This window comes from Sapajus apella, unplaced genomic scaffold (genome assembly GCF_009761245.1).
Source record: "Sapajus apella isolate SASKATOON/1434 unplaced genomic scaffold, GSC_monkey_1.0 scaffold93, whole genome shotgun sequence".
NCBI classification, from domain to species: domain Eukaryota; kingdom Metazoa; phylum Chordata; class Mammalia; order Primates; family Cebidae; genus Sapajus; species Sapajus apella.
Genome location: NW_022437033.1, coordinates 8,186,128 through 8,210,694, shown reverse-complemented (window position 1 = coordinate 8,210,694; position 24,567 = coordinate 8,186,128). Strand labels below are relative to the sequence as shown.

The 24,567-nt window shown below is 45.9% G+C and overlaps 1 protein-coding gene across 1 annotated transcript; it reads left to right on the top strand.

Annotated features, from left to right (window-relative positions):
- Positions 1 to 694: 694 nt before the first annotated feature.
- On the top strand, positions 695 to 21,533 carry IDS (iduronate 2-sulfatase). The gene is made up of 9 exons (XM_032256132.1): positions 695 to 1,247; positions 1,902 to 2,038; positions 2,783 to 2,960; positions 5,262 to 5,350; positions 7,380 to 7,580; positions 9,174 to 9,344; positions 13,749 to 13,875; positions 17,078 to 17,251; positions 19,680 to 21,533. Exons 1-9 carry the CDS (start codon positions 1,145 to 1,147, stop codon positions 20,150 to 20,152), a joined length of 1,653 nt encoding a protein of 550 aa, XP_032112023.1. The 5' UTR covers positions 695 to 1,144; the 3' UTR covers positions 20,153 to 21,533.
- Positions 21,534 to 24,567: the final 3,034 nt, after the last annotated feature.

The window sequence follows — 24,567 nt, the reverse complement described above, 5'->3', positions numbered from 1 at the left end:
AGGGTTAACAACAGCTAAGGATAGCTAACAGCTTTCAAGCCAGCTAGGGAAACAGAATTTTTGGTCTTGAAGGGAGATCTGAGGAGTGCATTACAGCACCATCACGGCTGTATTTGTACCTTCCCATTGTCCGTTGTTGTTTAGTCATAATTAAGTCATCTGGGCTTTGTTATAGATTGATTCTCAAAGCTGAAAATCAAACTGTGTTTGCAGTATTAGGACAGTATAATAGTATTCAATACAGGACAGTGTAGGGCTAGGATTCCATCTCCGCAATTGCTGCTCTCTCTGTTTGGCGCACCCTTTTTGCAGATCTCAAAGCGGCTTGCTCCCTCACTTCCTTCAAAATTTTGTGTAAATGTCACTTCACTAATGAGGCCCCGCCTGGCCACCCCATAGAAAATAACAAGCATGCCCCCGTACCCACGCTTTATTTTTCTCCAGACCGGCTATGCCCACCGACATTCTATGTTATTTTTTTATTTATTGTTTTAAGCTCCACCAAGGCAGGGACATAGAGACCCAGTGCCACCAACAGCGCCTGTTATACATATTTGTGATGCTTAATAAGAATTAGTTGAAGAAATGAATAGGAAAGGGAGTCCTTTTAGATGGAGGAAGAGACTTTCTCAAACCGCCTCATCGAAGGAGTATGGCATTGGGGCTGGAATGCAAGAAGTGTGTCTTTTATAAGGATAAGAGGGAAGAGCAGGGCTTCCAGGTGAAAGGCATAGCACAAGCGAAGGCAAAAGGACGGGTAACTGCTAGTTATTAAGGGCAGTGACTGAATCGAAATACCCTCAGCAGTTCTCCACCTAGGGGGCCTAAGGGCTGCTGAGTCTGAGAAACTCTCCAAGTAGCTGGCCCACCCCGCTCTGCGCCCGTCCCTCCGCCACGCCCATTGCCGCAGGATGACGCACACCCCTCAAGGCCCCGCCCCCGAGGGGAGGGACGCAGGGAAGAGACGCACAGACTCACTCCTGCTGCGGCCAGCGCCCGGGCCTTTGGGCCCGGGCGGCGGCTGGTTGCGCAGTCTTCGTGGGTTCCCGACGTGGAGGCCTCTGTGGCTGCGGCGGCGGCTGCTGATCGCGCCGCCTGCTGCAGTCTGTCACCACCGCTCCGGAGCGGTCAAGTCAAAGCCGAAATGCCACCGCCCCGGACCGGCCGATGCCTTCTCTTGCTCGGTCTGGTCCTGGGCTCCGTCTGCGTCACCCTGGGATCCCAGGCACAGGCCAACTCGACCACAGGTGACACTCACGCCCCCTCTGCCATTTCGTCTCCATCCATCCTTCCTTGTTTATATCCATTCTTTTTACCCTCTCTCCCTCCTACCATTCTTTCTTTCATCCATCCATCATTCCTTCCCTCCCTCCATTTTTCACTCCTTCCTCCCCTCCATCCCTCCCTTCCCTCCATCTGTTCATTCATCCTCCTTCTGTCCCACCATACTTCTCTTCCTCTTTCCCTTCATCTTTTCCCCCTCTCCTTTCCTCCCTCCATTAGTTTATCCTTCCTTTTTACCTTCTATCCATTCATATTTCTCTCTCCTCCCCTCCTCTCTATCTTTTCTTCCCTTCAGCTATTCATCTTTTCCTCCTTTTCTTCCTCTATCCAACCATCTGTCCTTCCCTCCATACACCATTCTCTTTCTTCCTAAATTCTTTCCTTTCTGTCATCTTTCATTCACTATCTCACTCCCTCACCCAGGTTTGAGGCCATGGCCAAAGCCTAACCCTGCCACCCAGGACTCAGGCTTCTTCCTGGAGCCCCACTCCCACCCTTGCTGAGGCACAGCTCCCTCCCTGGCTGGGTTGTTCAGGGGCAGGGTCCAGCCTTGGGCCTCTTAGTACCCTGACGGTGTCAGTGCAGTTGCCTCACCAAAGACCCTCCCTCCTGTGTAGATGCAGTGAATGTTCTTCTCATCATTGTGGATGACCTGCGCCCCTCCCTGGGATGTTATGGGGATAAGCTGGTGAGGTCCCCAAATATTGACCAACTGGCATCCCACAGCCTTCTCTTCCAGAATGCCTTTGCGCAGGTATGTCTGAGAACCTCTAGGTGTGGGTGTGTGCCTCTTCATGCGCTGCCGGTAGGGGAGGTTCAGCTATTGTTAGATGGCGAGGATTGTGTGGGACATCTCCTTGTTAGAGGGAAGCATAGTCTGGAAAATGGTGGTCGAGAACATCTGGCTGTCCACTAGTGGGAAAGCTTGACCTCCAACGGTGGCCTTCCCCTTGGGTGTAAGGTGTGCCCTGGCCATAATGTGCTCACGGTAGCCCTGGCCAGCTTTCTCCCAGAACAGGGGCTTGCCTGGTGCTCAGATGGAAGGGGTGCTGCTGAAGGCCACCCACAGATCTGCCAACCCGGCCTCAGGTGAGAGCCAGCCATGGTGGCTCTGCTCCCTAAACCTCCTCATGAGTCTGCCCCCAGCAACACTGGCCACTCTGTGTTCCTGCGGAGGCCATCGCATAGGAGGATGAAAGCCTGGGGAGGTCATTGTGTAGGACGATAAAAGCCTGGGGAGGTCATTGCGTAGGAGGATACAAGCATCTGCTGGGCTGAGGGGCTGATTGCTTCCCTTTCTCTCTCTGGGAAGACTCTGTTGCCAGGTAACACCCAAATCCCAGTGGCTGGTTTGAGAGCTGCATGACTCAGCTACCAAGCTGTTTGCCAGGGGCCTCAGGAGGGCGGTTGCTTGGTTACCTAAGAGGTGGCAGACTTATTTTGTTGTGACGACGTTTACCTCTGCTTCACATTTACCTCTGCTTCTGCTCCCTAACAGCAAGCAGTGTGTGCCCCGAGCCGTGTGTCCTTCCTCACTGGCAGGAGACCTGACACCACCCGCCTGTATGACTTCAACTCCTACTGGAGGGTACACGCTGGAAACTTCTCCACCATCCCCCAGTACTTCAAGGACAATGGCTATGTAACCATGTCGGTGGGAAAAGTCTTTCATCCTGGTACTGATCCACGTCCATAGCCTGGCTTCTCTTGTTTCATGGTGCCTGAATCTGGGAATCCTCTCCTGGGCATGGGGCTGTCTTTGCAGAGCCTCTTCTGGCCGGGCAAGTGCCCCGCTATTCAGTGCTTTCTTTCTAAAAAACCGACTTCTCAATTTGGCTTCATGTTCTCACCCGAAGTGAAAAAGGGTAGAAAGAACTTTGCCTGCTTTCATAAACCACTGAGGGTGTGCTGTTAGGTCCTTCAGCTTCTGGGGTGGTAGGAAAGACTCTGGCTGGGGAGGTGGCAGTGTTGACTGCAGCCCAGCTCGGAGCCCCACCCTCTTCCCTGCAGGGTACCTGTCAGTAAACCTAGGGGTGGGGTGAAGACACCTGAGGGCCTCCCATGTGGCCAGCAATGCTGACTTGATGCCCAGTGAGGGGGCTGTGCTTAGGCGGGGGCTGCTGCCCACTCTGGAAATTAGGTCAGAAAAATGAGTGTAATCTGTTACCCAGGATGTATAGGGTGCCAGAGACTTACATTCCTGACCTCGAATGCTGCCTGATAAACTGACTCTCTTTAATGCCAATATTGGGATAGTGAGAAGCAAACAAACTTTAAAACTTTTTATTTATAGAAGTAACACATGAGAATTTGAGGAAAAAAAATGGAGAAAAAAGTATTGGAAGACAAGAGCCCCATAAAGACGATAATGCTTATCATTTAGGATGATGATTTGAATGTTTTCAGTAGCTTTTGCTGAGCTCAGTGGTTCACTGGCAGGCGTGTTAGCCTTCTACAGGAACTTAGCTGGCCAGCCCAGGTTGAGACTCACATTTAGCTCTACTAAGTCAGGCCAGTTTTGGAGGTGAACCTGTCAGGAGTCCTATTGCACAGCCAAAAGCCCAGTGTCAGGAGAACTTTCTGCAGTTTGGTGTTCTCATTACCATACCATTTGCTTGAGTGCGGCTGGAGGGCAGTGATGATTTTGGAGAGGAGGAAGCACAGCAGAGGGAGGGGACTGTGCTTTGGGAGAGGAGGCCAGGCAAGGACTGAGTGATGTTGCTTGACCTCCTCCCTCTTGATGATTCGATTTTGGCATCAGGCTCTAAGCGCCATGTCCTTCCCAGAGAACAAACCTTTCCCTGCAGCCCTTGTGGGAACACATTTTTTGGCTGAGTTTTTGTTCTCAGGACCTTTTTCTGTTAGCATTGGGCCTGCTCCAAGATGGCAGTAGCCAGCACTGAGTGCCAGGTATGTGCCAATTACTGTGCTGGCCACTCCTTTCATCCTCCCAACAGCAAGCAAGGTGAGTTTTTGTTATCATCATCATTTCCCAAGGAAGATGTGGAGGCTCATGGAAGTCACGTAGCTTCCAGAGGTTGCAGGGATGCTAAGAGGCAACATCAGGATTTGGAGCTGTGGTTATTGGCCTCCTGTGTGCTCTTTCCACTGTGCTTGCTCTTCTCATAGGCCCTCCGCACACTGCCCTCTTTCTGTCTATTCCTGCCTCTTCTGGTGCTCCCTATTGGAGTCCCACTGTGTGACTGCTGCTGATGCCCTTTCTCCCGAGGTTCTGCCTGCGATCCCTTCTACTCCTGGCTAACTGCTAGAGGCAGCAATTCCCTTCAGATGCCTCACAGGCCTCACTGGCTCCTAGAAGTCCTCCCTGCCAGTCCTCATGTGACTCATAATAACCTCTGTGATTGGAGGATCCCCCACTTGGCACTTTGATGCTTTTGAAAGCTGGCAGTCCTTCTTTGGTTTCAAGTGCTGTTATACTGTCTTCCCAAATAAACTGTAAGCTACTAAGCTTAAGGGTGGGTTTCTGCTTCATGAGTGAACACTTGAACTTAGAGCTCTAAGACATGGTTTTGAGTCCTGGCTCCCTCATCTAATATCTGGTTAGCATTGGGTAAGGCACAGACCTTGCCTAAGCTTCCCTCCCCTACACCATCAGCTACCTGGTGGTGCCGATGCCTCTGCTGCCTCCTTCATAGGGTGGGAGATAGGTTTCAGCATGGGCTCCAAGGAGCTATGTGATCTTGTCCTTGTGGGTCCCTTCCACAGAGCCTAGCACAAATTGTCAGGGCTTAGGGACCAGGAAGTCAGATGTTAAGTTCTCAAATAGAAGCGAGAGAGTTTGGCTTTAGAGGGGACTTTTTATCATCTGGCCTAAGGTCCTGATTTTGTAGATGAGGAAACTGAGCCCCAAAGAAGGGGAGGTTCCACTTGCCTATTTGTTTAGAGTTTTAATTATGGGGAGTGGGGTGTTGAAAGACTTGTCATGTTTTATTTAACAATTTTTTTTTTCTTTCAAGGTATATCTTCTAACCATAGTGATGATTCTCCATATAGCTGGTCTTTTCCACCTTATCATCCCTCCTCTGAGAAGTATGAAAACTCTAAGGTAAGGCTGTGAAAGTGACATTTCTGAAGAGGAACTACTTTTTTCTTTGTCTGTCAAATAAACTACTGGGTGTGCTGCATGTTCTGTGCAGCTGGTTATATACCAGGAAGTTGTGGGTTTCATTTGTGATAATGTCTTGACAGAGGTAAGTGTTGGGATCTTTAGCATTAGGCCCAACAGGTGTGGTGGCTTCATTTTAGAAGCTGGTGGGTACTACTTGCTCTAAAACCTTGGGCGCTAATGTGTCAGATTCATTTAATGGCTCCCTGGTGCTCACTCTGGATGAGGCTGAGAGTTGTAGGAAATGCTGAGACACAGAAGGGAGAAAAGAGGCCTGAGCTCCAGGAGCCTCCGCCCAGAATGGGAGAAAGGCATGCCGTGTGTCTGTCTGATCTAATGTGTATGTTCAGCAGGTGAGACTCTGACAGGGGTTTAAAATTTTTAGAGCATTATGAAAAAAAGGAAGCTACAAAGAAAATCTCAGTTTGGAGGAATCCCAAATGTATAAATGAAACTAAAACCTAGGTTTAAGAAACTCAGAAAAGCTGCTGGAGAACTGAGAAGTGACTCATAGTGCTGAGGTTTTAGTAAACATTGTGATGGGAAGGGTGAGGGTTTGGAGGTGAGGTGGAAGGTATTGTTCTAAATTCGTGACAGCTTTGCATTTTAGAACACAGTGAAAACTGTAGGCTCTGGCCTTTGGCTTGTGGCTTGAGTAGGGAAGATCCCATCTTAATTCCCTGAAGCCATCTTGCTCCTTTTTAGTGGCCTCACCTACAAATGCCCGCTCCCTGCCGTAACTGCCCCTTACCCATTTTTTCTCAAAGTGGCTGGTCTGACAATACTAAATCCCCGTTGAGTGCTGCAAATCATGTATATAGATGAACAAGTGGTCTGAGGTGGGTGCTGGGCTGTCCTGCCCAAGGCTTGGGTCAGCAAGGCAGGGCTGTGAAAGGGCAATGTTCTTTTTTTTTTTTTTTTCTGAGACTGAGTTTCGTGCTTGTTGCCCAGGCTAGAGTGTAATGGCACAATCTTAGCTCACCACAACCTCGGCCTCCTGGGTTCAAGCAATTCTCCCGCCTCAGCCTCCCAGGTAGCTGGGATTACAGGCATGTGCCACCACACCCAGCTAATTTTTTGTATTTTTAGTAGAGATGGGGCTTCTCCATGTTGGCCAGGCTGGTCTTGAAGTCTTGACCTCAGACAGTCCACCTGCCTCGGCCTCCCAAAGTGCTGGGATTAGAGGCATGAGCCACTGTGCCTGGCTTTTCATTCCTTTTTATGGCTGCATAATTGTCTATTGTACCACATTCTGTTTATCAGTTCATCACTTGATGGATATTTGGGTTGTTTCTATTTTTTGACTATTAGGAATAATACTGCCATCAACAGTTTTGTACCGGTGTTCTCATGGGCATATATTTTTAATTTTGGGGGCATAATAACTATGTTTAACTGTTTGAGGAATTACCAAAGTGGCTCCACTATTTTACATTCCCGCCAGCAATGTAAGAGAGTTCTAATTTTTCTGCATCCTCGTCAATACTTGTTATTTTCCATCTTAAAAAATTATAACCATCCTGTTGAGTGTGAAGTAGTTTTGCTTTGCATTTCCCTAATGACTAATGATGTTAACCACATTTCCATGTGCAATTGGCCATTTTTATGTCTTCTTTGGAGAAATGTCTATCCAAATCCTTTGCTCATTTTTAACTGGCTTGTTTATCTTTTCAATGTTGAATTAGAGATGGATTTTTTTGATAATTAGTCTACCGGGGTTTCTTTTAATTAGTTATGATCTAGAGAAAGAGTATTAATAGCAAGAAACTAAGTGCTAGTGGATTTCTGGCCCCTGCCTGGAAAACAAGCTGCATTTTTCTGTTATAGTTCTAATTCTGATGTCTCTGTTCAATCTGAATGACTAACATGGGAGGGGCTGGTTATGTGAACATTAAATCTGTGTGTGTAGCCTTCATGACTTCCATTTCTTGCATTTAAAAAGCTGATGTTATGTATTTTGTTTTGAAAGACATGTCGGGGGCCAGATGGAGAACTCCATGCCAACCTGCTTTGCCCTGTGGATGTGGTGGATGTGCCCGAGGGCACCTTACCTGACAAACAGAGCACTGAGGAAGCCATACGGTTGTTGGAAAAGATGAAAACATCAGCCAGTCCTTTCTTCCTGGCTGTTGGGTATCATAAGCCACACATTCCCTTCAGATACCCCAAGGTGAAGAGCTGGCTGGGGGCTGATCCAGCATAGCCACCACAGCTATGTTGTTTGTTGAAGGAGGGATTTGCACAGGGAAGATGGCGACATCCTGCCATCCCCAGGCACCATGGATGCCTGATGGGCACTAGTGTACTCAGTGGGGTGAAGATGGGATTTAGAGGTCAAAGCCAAGAACATGTAAGAATCTTGTAAGAAGCGCTTGGCTTTCCATTCCCTCTGCTGGAGGATTTGCTTTCCTTTCCTTGAATTTATTGAGCACATATTGGGTTGGATAGTGAGATCATCACAGCGAAGTGAATCAGAGCTGGCTGCCAAAGCCTGTAATAAGGGATAGCCCTTGCAAAACAGGCCCAGGGAAGGTGAAGCCCTCTTTAAAAACTGCCTGTCCCCCTGAGCCTGTCAGGTTAGATCCTCTAAACACAATGCACTGCATTGCTTCTTGGAACCTCGAATCCTATACTTGCTTGTATGTCATTTAGAGTATATAGTCTTTTCTATTTTAGAATTCTTTTTCCATTTTACCCTATCATGTTTTATGTGGGCCTGAGCATCCCATCCTTTTGACTTTGCAGAGAATGCCCGTCACTTGTAATGAGAATAGAGACCAGCAGTATGCTCTTTGATGCTGCAAGTATCTTGCTTTGATTGGCCCAGGGGATCTTGCCTTCCTAGCAGGGGGTGTCAGCCCCCTTGATAGAAGAAGGCTGTGAGGTTCACCTCTCCTGCCTCTTTGCAGAAAACAGTTAACAAAGCTGGCTTGACTGTGATTCTTTGAAAGGCCTGCTTATAAGTCTAGCCCTCGGCTGGCATCTGGAAACTTTCACTTCCGAAGTGTTTCCACTATTCCCAGAATTGGCTTACTATGCTTAAACATTTAGACAAACATTGTGGTTGATGCTGAACCCCTGGGTTTTTTTGTTGTTGTTCTGGGAGCCTGGAATTGTGGTATGTTTCAGACATGCAGTGCCTACCTGATCAGCCCCAAATAAAAACTGGATGATGAGGCTTTAATGAGCTTCCCTAGTTAGCAGCATTTTACATGTATTGTCACACATCTCATTGCTGGGAGAAGTAAGTGTATCCTGTGTGACTTCCCTGGAAGAAGACTTGAAGCTTGTGCCTAGTTTCATTTAGACTTTGCCTCATGTGCCTTCTTTCTTTGCTGAGTGTGTTTCACTGTGATAAATCATAGCTGTGAGTGAGGCTAAATGCAGAATCCTGTGAGTTCTTCTAGTGAATTACTGAACCTGAGGGTGGTTTGGGGATCCCAACACCTCATCATACTTTTTCTAGTCGGGCATGAGGTGGGGACGGGAACAGAAGGGAATCTGTTTGTATGAAGGAAGAGAGTGGTTGCTGCTCAGTTTGTAGGAAACAGAAGTTTTTTATTTCATTGCCATTGGCATCTCATGAGAGTAACTTAACAGCTGCACTTTCCATGTCAGGGACAAATACATGGGGAATGTGAGTGAGCCGCCATGTAAATGCATCACAGGCTTAGAGAAAAGGCAGTAGAGACACTACTAGAGCCACAATCTTGTGCTTTTGCCAGAAGAGTGGCAACCTTGTGGCTTTGTGTTTTTCCCCAAGGAATTTCAGAAGTTGTATCCCTTGGAGAACATCACCCTGGCCCCAGATCCTGAGGTCCCTGATGGCCTACCCCCTGTGGCCTACAACCCCTGGATGGACATCAGGCAACGGGAAGACGTCAAAGCCTTAAACATCAGTGTGCCCTATGGCCCAATTCCTGTGGACTTTCAGGTATCAAGGACATAGTTTGGGGATGTATTGAACAGTGATGACATAGTGTCATAGGTGAAACCACTCTTCTTAGTAGACATAACTCCATCTATAATGTCTTATTAAGAGCGTTCTTTGTGTCAGTTATCGTGCAAAGTGCTGGCGTGGGGGTGTCCTGTAGGTATTTAGGACACAGGCAGTGCTGGGTGTATCAGGACTCTCTCAGTGAGTGTCTTACCTTCCAAAGAAGGGAATGTCCAGAGATTTGGTGACTTGTTGCGTGTAGAGCCACTGCTATAGTGTATTGTTTAAAACGAACACAGAACAAAACCACCACATACAGATATCCCTTGCTTTATTCATGACAGTCACTTAAAAATGACCCTTCAGAATGGACTATGTGCCAGTAAGGGTACCGATTCATTTGTGCTGTTGCCATTAGTCCTCATGGGGACTTAGTGGAGTACCTGCTCTGTCATCTAGGTGAGGAAACTCAAGGCATGAGAGGTGTGCTGACTTGTCTGACAGCACAAAATTAGTGCTGGGTGGAGCTGATTCATCCCCAGGGACTGTAACTCCAAAGCCCCGTGGTTAGATTTGTTGGTTCCCAGCAGTGTGGGTTTTAATTCATGTGCTACCTCACACCAGCTGCCTAACCTCTGCCAAGTCATGTTACCTTCCTGAACCTCCCTGAGTTTTCTGCTCTATAAAACCAAAACAAGGTGGGTAAAGTTTTTCCATGGTAACATCTACTTTAGAGATTTTCAGCACGAACAAAAGAGCGCACACACAAGTGTGTAGAGCCATGTCAGCTGCACGGAGCGGTCTCTTTCAAGTTCTCTTAGTCCCCTCCTTACTTGGTGGATAGCATGACCCAGGGGGCCTTGCTGATGCATGCATGCGCTGGTCCCAGCCCTGTATTCCCCTTGAACTCAGGACTGCTCACTGTTCTCCTGCAGCTTTGGATGTCTGCATCTAAGACCATCTCACTGCACTCTTGAGCATCTCAGTTCTGGGCCCTCTCCGGCTTCAGCCTTCTAACTCAGCTCCACAGGAGCCAGTGACCTCAGGGGCCACAGTCAGGAGTTTGTTGCCTGCTCCTTCTGAGTCACCATACTGCCCACAACCTCTTCTAGTACCTTTCTTGCTCCACCTCATGGGGATCGCCAGAGTGTGGATTTCTGTGTCCACCTTGTGTCCAGGGCCTGTTGGCTTTGTTGCTTCCCTAAATTGCTAAGGCCTGGTATCAGGTGACTTAGTGTTCTTCCCAGGCGCTCAGCTCAGCATAGTTGTCCATTTATCCTTGCCCCTGTAATACCCTTATCATTAGACAGTCCAGCGACACTCTCCACTCTCCAGTCCAAGTCCTGAAAGCTGCTGGAGGAAATCCATGCCCCCAGGAAGCAGGGAGGCCCTCAGATGCCCCGCCTCCAATCCCAGCAGCCCAGGCAAGCTCTGCTCAGCTCGTCTCACTGGTCCTCTGCAGCTTCTCTGTTTGCTTGACTTCTTCTCTACTCCCTTTGTCCTCCCCTCCATGCCTTTGCCACCCCGTGTTCATTTCTCGGTGGACAGCACCTTTCCTCTTGTAGAAATGGAGGCGGCGGACAGCTACAGGGATGGGATCAGATGGATGTGGGTATGCATCCTGGTTGTTCCCCTTATCAGCTCTGTGACTTTGGGCAAGTTAATTAACCTTTCTGAGTCTTGGAGTCCTTAATGTGCCATTCAGAGGATCAGATGCCACCTGGCATGTACCTGGTGAATGGGCTCTAGTCATAATCTCTGTCACCGAGATCTGCAATTTTGTGTGTGCATGTTCTGGGCTTGAGGCCTCTTCTTCCGTAGATTCCCCACACTGTTCCTGCTTCCCACGTCTGCAAGTAGAATGAGCAAAGTCTTCTCACCCACCTTCCCTGCAGCCTCTCCATCTGCTCTCATACCTCCCAGCTGCAAAAGTGCCACCCCTATTGCCTGTGCCTGTTTCTTCTTCCCACTCCATCACCTGACCTCCAAGGCAGAACGAGGGCATACTGGGCTGTTCTGGCTGTGTCTGTGGCCTCACTGTCCGTTTGTTCTTCACCCTTCTCTACGCACGCTTCCGCCTCCCCAACCCATTAAACTCTCTGATCTCAGCACTGACCTTAGTGGCCAATAAAATCCATCTGTGTGAGTCCTGACCTTCCTTGAGCTCCATGTCACTTTCTCACTATTGGCCAGCTCCACCCCTTCTGGAACTGTTGGCCTCCCAGGCTTCCTTTTTAGACTTCTGCCCCCCCTCTGCTCCAGGCTCCCTGACAGTCCCCTCTTTCTGTGTCTGCCACTTAGGTGCCACTTCCCAGGCCACTCATTGTGTCCTTTCCACCCCTTCTTCCCCAGCTGGGCTCAGTTGAGCCTTGGCAGATGACTCCAGAACTATTTCTTCAGCCCAGGCCCCACTCCGGATTTTCAGATGTGTGTGTTCACCTGCCTGCAAGAGCCATTCCCAGGCAGATGACCCTGGAGACCTCAGATCTATAGGCTTCTGCATGGCCAGGCCACCACCCCTGCCCTGTCTTTTCTCCTTCCTTCCTCCTCCTCTTGTGCCCCCTGCCCCCACATGCCAGTGAATTGTGTCACCAGCTGAATGTGAAACCTGGAGCCACCCTTGGGTTCCTCAGCACCTCCTCCTGCTCTGCTCCCTGCTCCCATGTCTACTTGATCCCCCTAAATTCCTCTCACATCCACACAGTCCTCTAGATCCTTCAGCACATGCTTCTGGACCACTTCAGTGGGTCTTGCTTTCTTTTGTTCATTTAGCAAGTGTGGTGGTCACTTCTTATGTACCCAGCAGTGGTCTAGTACCATTTTGTCTAAAGTGTCTGGAATCTGTGTCTGTGTCCTGTTGCTGCAGGACTCTTAATAACTTGTAGCCCAGATCACATCAACTTTTTGCCTTGAGAGACCTCAGTGACTCCACTGACCTAGAACTTGGAGTCTCCACTCCCTGGTTAGACCCACCAGGTCCATATTATCTGGCCTGGACCTAACTTGCCAGTCTGCCCTCCCATTTGATTCTCCAGTCACAGGGGCCTACTCATTGGCCCCAAACATGACCTGCTGTGTCAAAAGTCCACACCGTTCTGTGCACCACAGCCCCTGCTTGGAGCATCTGAGCCCTGATTATCTGACTGCAGTGCCTCTTAACAAATGCTAACTCCTATGTGAAGGCTTCCCTAAAACTCACAGTCAGATTTGAGGGCTTATTCTCCTGTATCAACTGTGGGCCTCACCGATTATTATGTACTTTTCTGTCTCCATGATCGTGTCCTCACTGGATGGGTGGCTCATTAAGGGTGAGGACCTTGTCTGCTTACTGCCTTACATCCAGGGGCTAGCATAGGAAGGAGGGAATACCTTTGTATAGGACACAGCCATCCTGACAGGTGTCTTTTGTCCCCAGGAGGACCAAAGTTCCACAGGTTTCACACTGAAGACTTCGTCTCCCAGAAAGTATAAGTAGGCCAGGATTCAGCATAACTCTGCTAGGAGTCTAGATGTAGATCTTTTCTCTTGACTGCAGTGAGAAGGGGTGGTGAGAAGCTGGTGGATCCAGCTGATAAGGCAGGGGTTGGTCTGAGAAGTCATGGCTCTCTCTTCTCACCCCTTGTTGGGGTAGAGGATTAATCTTTGTCCTTAGCATTTATGAACCAGGCTGGGGATGAGAGCCCAGGAGGGACCAGTGACTCATTTATTTCAGGACATGACCTAGCTGTTCCCAAAGTCCCTCTTGGGTTCAGGGACTATGAAAGATGTGCTGCTCTCTGGTCTTTCCCTTACTCTTCTCCTGCCTGCTGAGAGTTTGTTAGAAATGACGTCCACGTAACAGCCATGGTCTGTGAAGATAAGCAGAATGGCCCTCCCAACACCTTGATGTCAGACTTCTAGCCTCCAGTGCTGGGAGACAATGCATTTCTCTTGTTTTCAGCCACCCAGTTTGTGATACTTTGTTACGGCAGCCACAGGAGATTAACAGAGCTGAGCTGTATCTTTGTGACCTTTACCAGAGCATGTGTGGGCCTGTGTTTCGAGGACTGAAGGGATTAGTTTCTGTGTACATGTTTATCTCTTGGAGTCCATCAGAATATGTGAAGGAGACAGAAGGGAACAGTAAGTGACACGTTAATCCACTGTGATTTGTGCCCTAAAATGAAATCTGATTTGCTTAGATATTGATCTTATTTTTAGACCTAGAGATGTTGCTGTGACTCTGTGGTCGAAGCGATACAGATGGCAGGAAAAGGAGTGTTATGTCTTGACTGAGAAAATCATTAAGGACATCAACTAAGTGGTTGGGATTGAGAGAGATGCTCAGGCAAGCATTATATCTGTATGCCACAGCAATTTAAATTGCAGTCACTCTCATTATTTTATTGTCTTAATTTGCAGCGAAAAATCCGCCAGAGCTACTTTGCCTCTGTGTCATATTTGGATACACAGGTTGGTCACCTCTTGAGTGCTTTGGACGATCTTCAGCTGGCCAACAGCACCATTGTTGCATTTACCTCGGATCATGGTAAGTATTTTGAAATTCCCTGGTGACTCAAAGTATCTGAACTTTCCTGTGAAACATCCTTTTCAAAATTGCTATTGCCATAAACATGGGTGTGTTCTCTTTTGTGAACCAGTGGTGCCTTGAGTCTGGGATCCTGGGGCATTTTTATGATCAAATTGTTAGTCCTGCCTGAGACCTCTACCTTAGATGCTTGAGGGACAGATGTGGGTGGGCCAGGGAGGGGCGTGTAGAAAATTTTTTTTTCTCGGTGAATGCAGCAAGAACCCTCCATTTGTGTGGCAGAGCTCTTATAACCCCCATTTTTAACCTGGAGGGTTTGAAGGTTTGAGTGGAGAGGATCCAGAACAATCCTGGCAGAGCCCAGCAAGCTCTTCAGGCCTGGCTCCAGCCCTCCCACCCCTATTCCCACTGTCTTCTCTGCCAAGAGCCTAGGCTTTTCAAGTCTTTATCTCCTCTAAGGCTGTTTCCTTCTTTTCCAAAATGGAACTATCTTTTTAAAAGCATTTTTTAATTCTTCCACACTCCAAGAGCAGAGATAAAACAGCAGCTTCCCGGTTTCCCACTCGCATAGTCTTGTTCCTCTTATCTTCACCCACTCCCCCATCTCCCAATTGTTCTAAAGCAAATCCCAGATGGTTCCATTGTCTGATCGCTATCTCTGAAAAACATTGCCTCTTTTGAAGTATAACCAAAATACTGTTATCATACTTAGAAAAAGGAAAATAATTCTTTCATTTCATCAAATCCGAAATAGGATACCAGTAAATCATAACGTGCTTGTCGTAAAAAGAAAAAAGGAGACAGAACATATAATCCAGGTCAGAACACCCTGCCCTTTTCTCCCACCTGCTCAACGCTAACAGGTGCCAACGGATTAGGGCTCCATCTGCCAGCCATCAGTCGTGCACTTATGCACACAGGGATATGCGTTATACATGTGTATGTTTGTAACGTGTATCACAAGATGTGATTGCTTGTACTGCATGTACTGTTAACGTTCCCTGATTTTGTACACTTAATGTCATAGACAATCTCTTATCATTTCTCAGAAACCTACTTTTTCCTTGTAAAGGTCTACAGTATTTTATTATATATGGAGGTGGTATAATTTTTCACATATTCCTGATGATCTACCATCTGTTTCTGACCCCTCAGTGCCCAGTTTCCTTTTCTCCATGAACAGGCTCTAGTTGTGAGGCAGCTGCCATAGATTGCAAATAGCCCACCTCAAAGCCCCCTCCTGGGAAATAGTCCATTAGAACTGCCTGGGAGCTAGTATAACATGCTGGTTTCTGCACCTGGTCTCAGAAGCTCACACTGCTGAGTATGGGAAAATGAATTTTAACAAGTGTCTCAGGTGGTCTGGCCACCTCTCCTCAAGCTCACCATTCCCTGGGCCTCCCTGTGTTGCCACATCCTCATCTCGGGCTTCTGTGGCAGGAGCCAGAAACCTCCTGAGCTGCCTGTCAAGGTCATTGGGCTCTTGTTCCTCCTGATCTCAAGATGGATCTTTGGGGCCCACACAGGCACATGTTCTCCTTAGCCAGACTTTTCCCTGTATTTGCTCCTGGCTGCAGCAGCACAGGCTGAGGCCCGGCACGAGATAGGTCAATGCGATCTTGTAGTCAGGCAGTTCACAACTATTTCTGTAGCACGTGCCATGTGCTAGGCTCTGTGCCGGGCCTGGGGGCCACCTCTGCCTGGCGCAGGACAGCTCACAATAGCTGGCAGAGGCCGAGGTCTGCGTGCCGGTATTCAGAGTGCCAAAGAGTGCCTGACTGCTGTAACTTTAGAGCCTCCACGGGTACCCCAGTCAGATTTCTGGGGATGGATTCCTGAGGTCCCACAGCTGGGGTCCCTCACTTTGCCACCCTGCAGGCTCCTCAATCCTTGACCTTTTAGATTCCCGCCACACTGAATCTAAAAGGGACAACGTGACCTCCAAGCTGGTGCCCTAGGAGCCTGCCGAAAACCTACCCATTCATCAGCCCTCGTGGGTCAAGGCTGCGTCATCCTCCCGGAGAGAGTGGAGAGGTCAAGCAGTGGGGCTACTCCTAGGCCCACAGGGCTGACTGACTGGGGTGGGGGGATCCCCCTCTCTCCCTGAGCTCCACTGAGCTATCTGAAAGTTCCCACTGCACTCCCCAGTACTGACAGCCAGAGAGAGGAAGCGTTCACCACAATCACTGGGCATCTCTGACGGGTATCAAGTCTGCTTTGATTATTGATTGGTAGGTAGGAGCTTCCTCTCGACTTGGGGTCTTCTTAGGAGAGCACTGTCAACTCAGAACAGGTTTTAATGCTGTTCTGGAGACCACAGACCCTGGGAGGCTGGGACACCATTTGCAGCCCCAGCGTCATCTTGTTACTCAGAACCAGCAAGGTCTCCTGCTGTACGGTAGATTTCAACACTTTCTCTAATTTACCCGTGGCAGCCATTGGTGTGTTTGGTTATTTTTATAACGCTACCCAGTGTCCAATTTCTGTCATGCACATTTTTTGTATCAAAAAGGGTGCTGTAACTTGAAAAGACTGGGCATTTCCAACTTGGAGTATTCAAACCATCTTTTGCAAGGGATGTTTTAAATAGGCCGGAAGGGCTGTTTTCAATCGGGGTTAAGGATCTGGAATCAGAGGTTTTGGTTTACTTTATCTATGGTATGTCTCAAAAATCAACCAAGATGTCCTTGGCTGTTTTGAATTTGATGATTGTGTTGCAGTTCCGCAGCTCAGTTTTAGGTGGCACATACCCAAAACTGAAAACCTGACCTCATAGGGCAGGAGCCAAAAGATCGGTAGGTACAGGACAGGGCAGTGGTGACACTACAGGTTTCAGGGTTCCCACCCGGTAAAGAATGAGTATGTCTCAGCAGCGGGGGCATATCTGTGTGGGGACCACCTCGGAGACCAGCGTTATGCATTTGTTGCTAGTAGTGTGTTCAGATATTTGGGTTTGGGAATTTAATTATGTTTTCTTTTTTAAAAGTTTCCTCATTGAGGACAAATAGCTGATTTTGAGTAAAGCAGCATTCAGTTGAAATCACCCTTTCTGTGGTAATTCCAAGTGAATTTTTTTTCATCTAGGTGATGAGCGTCTACTTCATCTGGTTTTTACAACAGGAAGTGAAATGGTTTCTAAAATAAACAAGCTGTGGTATGATGACTATTCCTTTTCTATGATTCTGTGCTTTTTATGAACTAGGGTGGGCTCTAGGTGAACACGGAGAATGGGCCAAATACAGCAATTTTGATGTTGCTACCCGTGTTCCGCTGATGTTCTACGTTCCTGGAAGGACGGCTTCACTTCCGGAGGCAGGCGAGAAGCTTTTCCCTTATGTCGACCCTTTTCATTCCGCCTCAGACTTGATGGAGCCAGGTATCAAATATGCTGAAATGATTGCGCTTGACAGCAAGAGTGCCTTTGCTTTCTATGTGAACCACTTTATCGACTCACAGGCTGAGGGGTTACACAGACCCCTCCTTCCTGCCTTGTGTTGGAATTTCTTCTCAATATTTTGTGGTCAGCACATGCTTCCTGAGCATCTCTCATGCTCTGGGTGAGGAAAGACTGACAGAACTAGAACTGACAAGTATGGCCCCTGTCCACAAGGAGCCTTGTGGGGTGATGATGGACAAAGGATCAGGTGCATCCCCAAGATGGGGAGAGCTGTGGTACAGTCTACAGGAGTCTGCTCCAGAGCTTAGAGGAAGGGGCTGCCCCCATAACAGATGAATAGAATCCTTTTCCTGGCTACATCCTTTTGGTAGGGACTCAGCCTTCTTTGTGGGGGGGGGGGTACATTTTCCATTTCGACAGCTCATCAATACGGTGAACCACTAGATCTGTGAAATCTACTAGGTGATTCTACTCTGCCCTCCCCAGCAGTGAAGGACAAGTTTACTTTGACTTCCATGTGCCAGTCCTTCAAAGCTTTGAAAACAGCAGTGATAACCCCTACCCCATCCCTCCACCAATACCTTCTCTTCTCCAGGCTGAAATCCCCAGTGCTTCACCTATTCGTCACAAGGTAGTATTTAGACCCATGGTTGTCCTGGTCTCTGTCTCCCAAAAAGTTTCAGTTTGAGAAAGCACTTCCAGAATATCACTTGGACCAGACACCCTTCCTGGATGTGTGGGCAACCTGTGTGGGTTCTTGTGAGTTCTATCCTGACTCGATCTTCCCAGTGCATTTCAGAGACAAGCTGTGTACTATCTCTGAAGTGATGTATGACGTTTGCTCTTTTTGGAGTGCCTCTTCTATGAACCACACTAAACCAGGTTGCCCCCTTTCTGGACTTATGCATTTAGTCCATCCTTAACATCTAAATCCTGTACTGTGTATTGATTCCTATTTAAATTTGTCTTGGTTCTGGACCATCATTCTGGCCTTCTGGATCTTTCTGAACTTGCTTTATACTACCCAATTTTACTTTCTGCACAGTTGATTTGTGTGCACTGCATGCCGCTGTCTTCTTTCATGTCACTGATAGAAAGGTTAACAGTTGCAAGGTGTGATGTTAGCCCTTTGTTTGCTGGGAAAGTTCTTCTGACTGGTTGAGGATCTTTCCCACAACTTTTGTTGGGAAGTGTTCAGCAATTTAGAAATTCGTGTAACTGTACTGCCTTTCAGTTTATTTCCAGATTTTATCTCTAGCCTGTTATCTTTTCCCTGAACTTCAGACTTTTGTTTCCAACACCCTTTCCCGCTTGGCCGGTCTAACATGTCCAGAGCTACACTTCACATCTTGCATCTTCAGCCTTTCCTTCAACACTCTTCTTGTCCTCAAGAAATGGGACTCGTGACTCATGCCAAAAATATCCTGGAATCATCTCAACCCGTTTTTCTCTTACTCCGTACGCAATAGTCAGTCTGTGAGCAAGCCTGTCACTCCATTCAGACTCTGTGTGTACCACTTCCCACCACTTCCTCTGCCACCACCCTGGTCCAGACTGCCACTATCTTGTGCTGAAGTACTGTAACAGCTTGCTAAATGGTCTCCTTGCTTGTGCCCTCGATCCCCTTTAGGCTTTCCTCCTCAGAGCGGCCACAGTGATCCCATTAAAACCCAAGTCAAGTCATGTCACAGCCCGGCACAGGAGTCTCTTATGTTTCCTTCTTGGTCTGAGTAGAAGTCGTCACAGTGGCCTTATATGTTCTGGCTCCATTATCTCCCTGACCTCATCTTTTTATAAGTATCCAAGCCAGGTGTCTTATACAGCGTCCCACAGCCTGGATTCTTCCCACATGACTTCATTCAGGGTAAACATTTTTGACACGTGTACTACATGGGCTGTTGTTTTCTCCCATTGTATCAGATTGGGGGACACTTCATGGCTAAGATGGTAAATTTTTTGGTGTGTGTATTTGACCGTAATAAAAAGAAAAGATGAATCTAATGCAGACATCTAGAAGGGAGTAATGTGTGGGGTGATCCTGTGGATTCAGAATATCCTGTTTCTCAACATAGTTTTGTACCCAGTGGTTTTAGCCTTAATTGATGATCCTTGCCTGAATCAGTTACGACATTGGTGGTTCCAAAATTCAGGTTGTTTTTAAAAATGCCAGCATGCTGTTGGGACCTTAATTTTGTATCCTGCTATTTGACTGGATGAGTAGTCAATGCGGTGTGAGGTGCTGAGGTGGTGTTGTTTCTAAACATCTTAAACATCTGTTGGTAAAGGTAAATGTTGTAAATTAAAAAAAGAAAACATGTGGCGCCCAGACAGTTCCTTTACTGATCCTGGCTGGCCTGGGCATGCTTTTATAATATGACCCATTCTGCCGTGTCACTTCTTGTTTCAGGCAGGCAATCCATGGACCTTGTGGAACTCGTGTCTCTTTTTCCCACGCTGACTGGACTTGCAGGACTGCAGGTTCCACCTCGCTGCCCGGTTCCTTCATTTCATATTGAGCTGTGCAGAGAAGGCAGGAACCTTCTGAAGCATTTTCAATTCCATGGTTTGGAAGAGGATCCATATGTCCCTGGTAATCCCCGTGAACTGATTGCCTATAGCCAGTATCCCCGGCCTGCAGACTTCCCTCAGCAGAATTCTGACAAGCCGAGTTTAAAATATATAAAGATCATGGGTTATTCTATACGCACCGTAGACTATAGGTATACTGTGTGGGTTGGCTTCAATCCTGATGAATTTCTGGCTAACTTTTCTGACATCCATGCAGGAGAACTGTATTTTGTGGATTCTGACCCACTGCAGGATCACAATATGTATAATGATTCCCAAGGTGGAGGAGTTTTCCAGTTGTTGATGCCTTGAGTTTTGCCAACCATGGATGGCAAATGTAATGTGCTCCCTTCCAGCTGGTGAGAGGAGTTAGAGCTGGTTGTTTTGTGATTACCCATAATATTGGAAGCAGCCTGAGAGCTAGTTAATCCAAACATGCACGAACAATTTGGCCTGAGAATATGTAACAGCCAATCCCTTTCATTTAGTCTTTATTAATTTATGCTTGGTAATTGCACCAGTTTTTAAAAATTTCCCTCTTTTTAAAACAATTACAGCTTATTTATTGAATAAATACAAAGTAAACAAACTCAAATTACGTCATTTATACCTTTGAATACCAAGACCATATGTAATAACCAAACATAGCATTATACACAAAGAATACTTTGATTATTTGTGGAATTGAGTGCATTTCAAAAAGTAACAATATATCGAACTAGGCACCAAAATAAGTTCCCGATTATTTTATTTATAATTTAATAATATATCTTATGTAGCCCAATATATTCAAAATATTATGTTAACATGTAATCCATGTTTCTTTTTCAAATCTAAAGTTAAAACAATACCAGAAGCCAATGTCTTAAAGTCTTATCTTTTATTTTTGTTTTTAATACCATGGGGCTTCAAAATGTCGAGATAAAATATGTATGAAGTAATTAATGTAGAATTTGTACATCAAATAATAAATAATGCTCAATAAACTAGAGATATGAGATGTGTAGGAAATTTCGTTAAACTTTTTTTCAGATACTTTCTGGCCCAGTAATAATTTGTTAGCAAATAATATGACCCTTGAAGTCAATGGCCATCTATTAAAAGACTGTTGTTCACAGTGGAAAACATTTGAAGATGTAACTATATCCATGGATGGTTTGAGTCACTCAAAACAGTATTCTTCTTTAGGGATGGTTTGTTGCAGACATGTTTATTCTGGAGGCAGAAAATATCCTACTTTTAGTTGCTTGTTTAAGAAAACATTAAATTCTAAATTATTTTGAGGACTGTTAGACTTTTCATTAGTGTAATATTAGGTCATTTTCTACCTGTCAGAATGTAGTTCTATATTCTCTAAATATGAAAGCATCCAGAAAGGCCAGTGGTAGTAAAAAGCCTAGTGTATATAATCTTAAAAGGAATGGAATATTTACAATTCATTAACATGTTTAAGCTTATCAGTTATCAGTAGTCATTGGAAGTGTCAACAGCTTTCTAAATAAATATAAATATCTAATGTCCTGTAGTGAAGGAGTAATTTTTAGTAATTTTCTCTTTACAGAGTCTTTAGTGTTTCAAGGTAAATGTTGGTGAAACAAAATACAGCAAAAAAACCCTATATTAGGTTACTGCAGTGTATTAATGGTTACCAAAAATGACAAGATATTATATTAAATCAATAAATTTTAGATTTTTAAAATTAATTAGCCTATAATAGAGGTATACATGGTAACACAGTGATCTTCTAAGCCGTTAAGTGACTGACTATTCTGGCAACAATTTCTCCATGACTGAAGGGCCCTGTTCATCTCCTGATCCTGAAGCTTGTGTCTCTTTTGGAAGCCTCAACTTTGTTTGGTTGATAGTTTCCCTCAGCTTTTTCTTTGTTGTTCCTCATCCTTGTGATTGCTGTCATCATGTTCAGTGTGACTTTTACAATACAGTTTGTAAGTTTCTTATGACGTATTTCAGTGCATTTGGCTTTATCGCCTACTCCATAGTTCCTTACCTTGGCTTGGCTTAGAGAAACCATATCTTTGTGGCTTCATATAACCTTTCCCCAACCCCACTGAGCTGTACATAACTTTTTATTGGTCTTCCAGTTACTTCATTTGTACAAATCTCTGTTTCATTTGAGCAGGGGTTCTTTTGTGTGGTTTAGCTGACAGCAGAACTAGAGACATTTTGAATGGCCCTCGTTCAATGGCTTACAAACATGAGGGAGCATCAGAACTACTTTTTTGAGGGGCTTGTTAAAACCCAGTATGTATGAGGCCGGGCATGGTGGCTCATGTCTGTAATCTCAGCACTTTGGGAGGCTGAGGCAGGCAGATCATTTGAGGTCAGGAGTTTGAGACCAGCCTGGCCAACATGGTGAAACCCTGTCCCTACTAAAAATACAAAAATTAGCCGGGCATGGTGGCGCACGCCTGTAATCCCAGCTACTTGGGAGGCCAAGGCAGGAGAATCGCTTGAACCAGGAGGTGGAGGTTGCAGTGAACCAAGATCCTGCCACTGCATTCCAGCCTTGGTGACACAGTGGGACTCTGTGATTTTCTTTGGAGACTCCTAGATTTTCTTTGAATTTGAACTGAATTTGTTGACTCCTGGCAAGTTCCTCCTATGAGCTGTTTCTTTACCCTTCATTTGCCCCACAAAGACTTACCTGGAGGTGAGCAAAGTATGTTTCGTATGGAAGTCACTAAGGCATTCAGCCCCTTCCTCCCCCCTTCCATTGCCATCTTCTCAGTCCTTTTCCCTTTCTTTCCAAGTAGTTGACCTACCCCTCCTTTTTCCTCCCCTGTCCCTAAAAGAATCCATGTGTCTTCCTAAAATCTCTCTTTGATCCTGTCCTTTAATAACACCGTCAGTGCCTACTACTGGGTCTAGACAGACCTCTGCTGAGCAGTCAGAGTCTTCCCTGACTCCACAATGCCCCTTTCCTTGGCCGACCAGTGTGACAACTGGTCCCCACCTTTCCCTTGCCTATCCCTGCCTCCCTCCTACTAGGTTGTCCCTTCCCTCTCTTTATCCATTCATTCATGACCATTCTTCACTACCGGGCTTCCCACCACCCCCTCCAAAGGAGGCTGAGGTTTTTGTGACTCTCTAGACTGTATTATGGGATGGAACGAATGTTGCTAGAGAATCTTGTGTTCACTTTACTTTAAATAAGTATTTTTTTCCTAATTATAAAATTGATGTGTCAGTTATGGAAAAATTAAAAAATAGAAATGCAGGACAAATACATGAATATCGTCAGTAAATATCTTGTCTTTTTTGGGGGTGTGAATTTTTTGCCTTGTGATCATATTGTGTTCTTTATCATGCAATTAATGTTCTTTTTTCACTATTACATGTGGTTATTACAGATTTTCACAAAGATACTTTATATTGCTGGTAATATATTTTATTGTGTAGTCTTACAATTTACTTAACTTTCTTTCAGTTATTAGAAATTTAGGTATTTCCAGATTTTCTGTATTATAAATAACGTTGTGTTGATCAATTTTGTGAATAAAATGTTTTTGTGTATTTCAGTTTATTCTCTTAGGACAGTCTCTCAGTGCCAAGTTGTCAAAACATCTCTCTTTTGCTTTTCTTTCTGCTCTCTTGCTGCCTTAGTGGGTAGTAAACTGAAATATAAAGTAAGCAAGCATACAAATAAAGAAAGAAACAGAAGTAAGTACCCTGATGTTAATAGGTGAAAGTGGTAACCTGTTTTAACTTCTCATTATTTGAGTATTAGTGACCTTGATCATAGTTCTTTTTGTATGATGATTGGGCATTTGTATTTCCACTTGTGTGAATTTGCCTTTACATTTTGGTTATGGGTTTCACCTTTTAATGTAATCAAACAAATTGATCTTTTCCTATGTGATAGTTTTTTCTGTATTTTTTCCTGTTATACACACAGACCCCTTCCCATCTGGAGATTGAATAAATATTCATTTTTCTTTGCATTGTTTGTGGTTTGGTCTTATAGTTACTGTGTCTCTCCACCCCATTATCAGAGTAACATATGCTTATTGCATAAAATCTGGAACATGTGAAAAATGAAGATGAAAAGCCCACCATTTGAGACATAGCCACTGTTGACATTGGTGTATTTCCTTTCACTCTTTCACCTGCCTACGCAGATGTGGACATATTTAGCTTTACATAGCTGCAGTCTACTCATATAATCTGTATCTTGCTTTTTTGATCAAACATAAAAGCAAGATATGGTTAGCTTGGTTTTTTATGACATTGACAGTTCTTGGTTAACAGCTGTAACGGCTGCACAGCCCTGTTTCATTCATCTTTTTTTTTTTTTTGGGCCACCTTCTCCTTATCCATTCATCCACCAATGGCCACTTGGGTAATTTCTACCTTTTGGCTCTTGCAATAATGCTACTGTCAACAAGGATGTATAAATATCTGTTCGAGTCCCTGCTCTTAATTGTTTTGGGTATACACCCAGCCTACCATACTCTTGAATTACTTAGTTGGGGTTTGTGCTGGGAGGTAAACCAGGTGACTCTGGAGCAGCCTGACCTTGGCTACAGAGGGAAACTGGCTGTTCTCTCTCTGCCTAGTCTTACCGCCATCTGTCAGGTTCCCAAGCTGTTCATCCCTCACTGTGTGAAGGGCTTTGGGTATAAACTACCAAATAGAGGCTCAGCTCCTTTACCTTTCCCAAGTCCATCCTGCATGTTAGAGCTCTTCAAAGGAATCTCTTGAATTCT

Bases quoted from the DNA above. Each gene is read 5' to 3' on its own strand.
- IDS (XM_032256132.1), top strand. From the start codon at position 1,145: ATGCCACCGCCCCGGACCGGCCGATGCCTTCTCTTGCTCGGTCTGGTC. The intron at 2,961-5,261 runs GTACTGATCCAC...TTTTCTTTCAAG, and splicing joins GGGAAAAGTCTTTCATCCTG to GTATATCTTCTAACCATAGT. The intron at 17,252-19,679 runs GTATCAAATATG...TTCTTGTTTCAG, and splicing joins CTCAGACTTGATGGAGCCAG to GCAGGCAATCCATGGACCTT.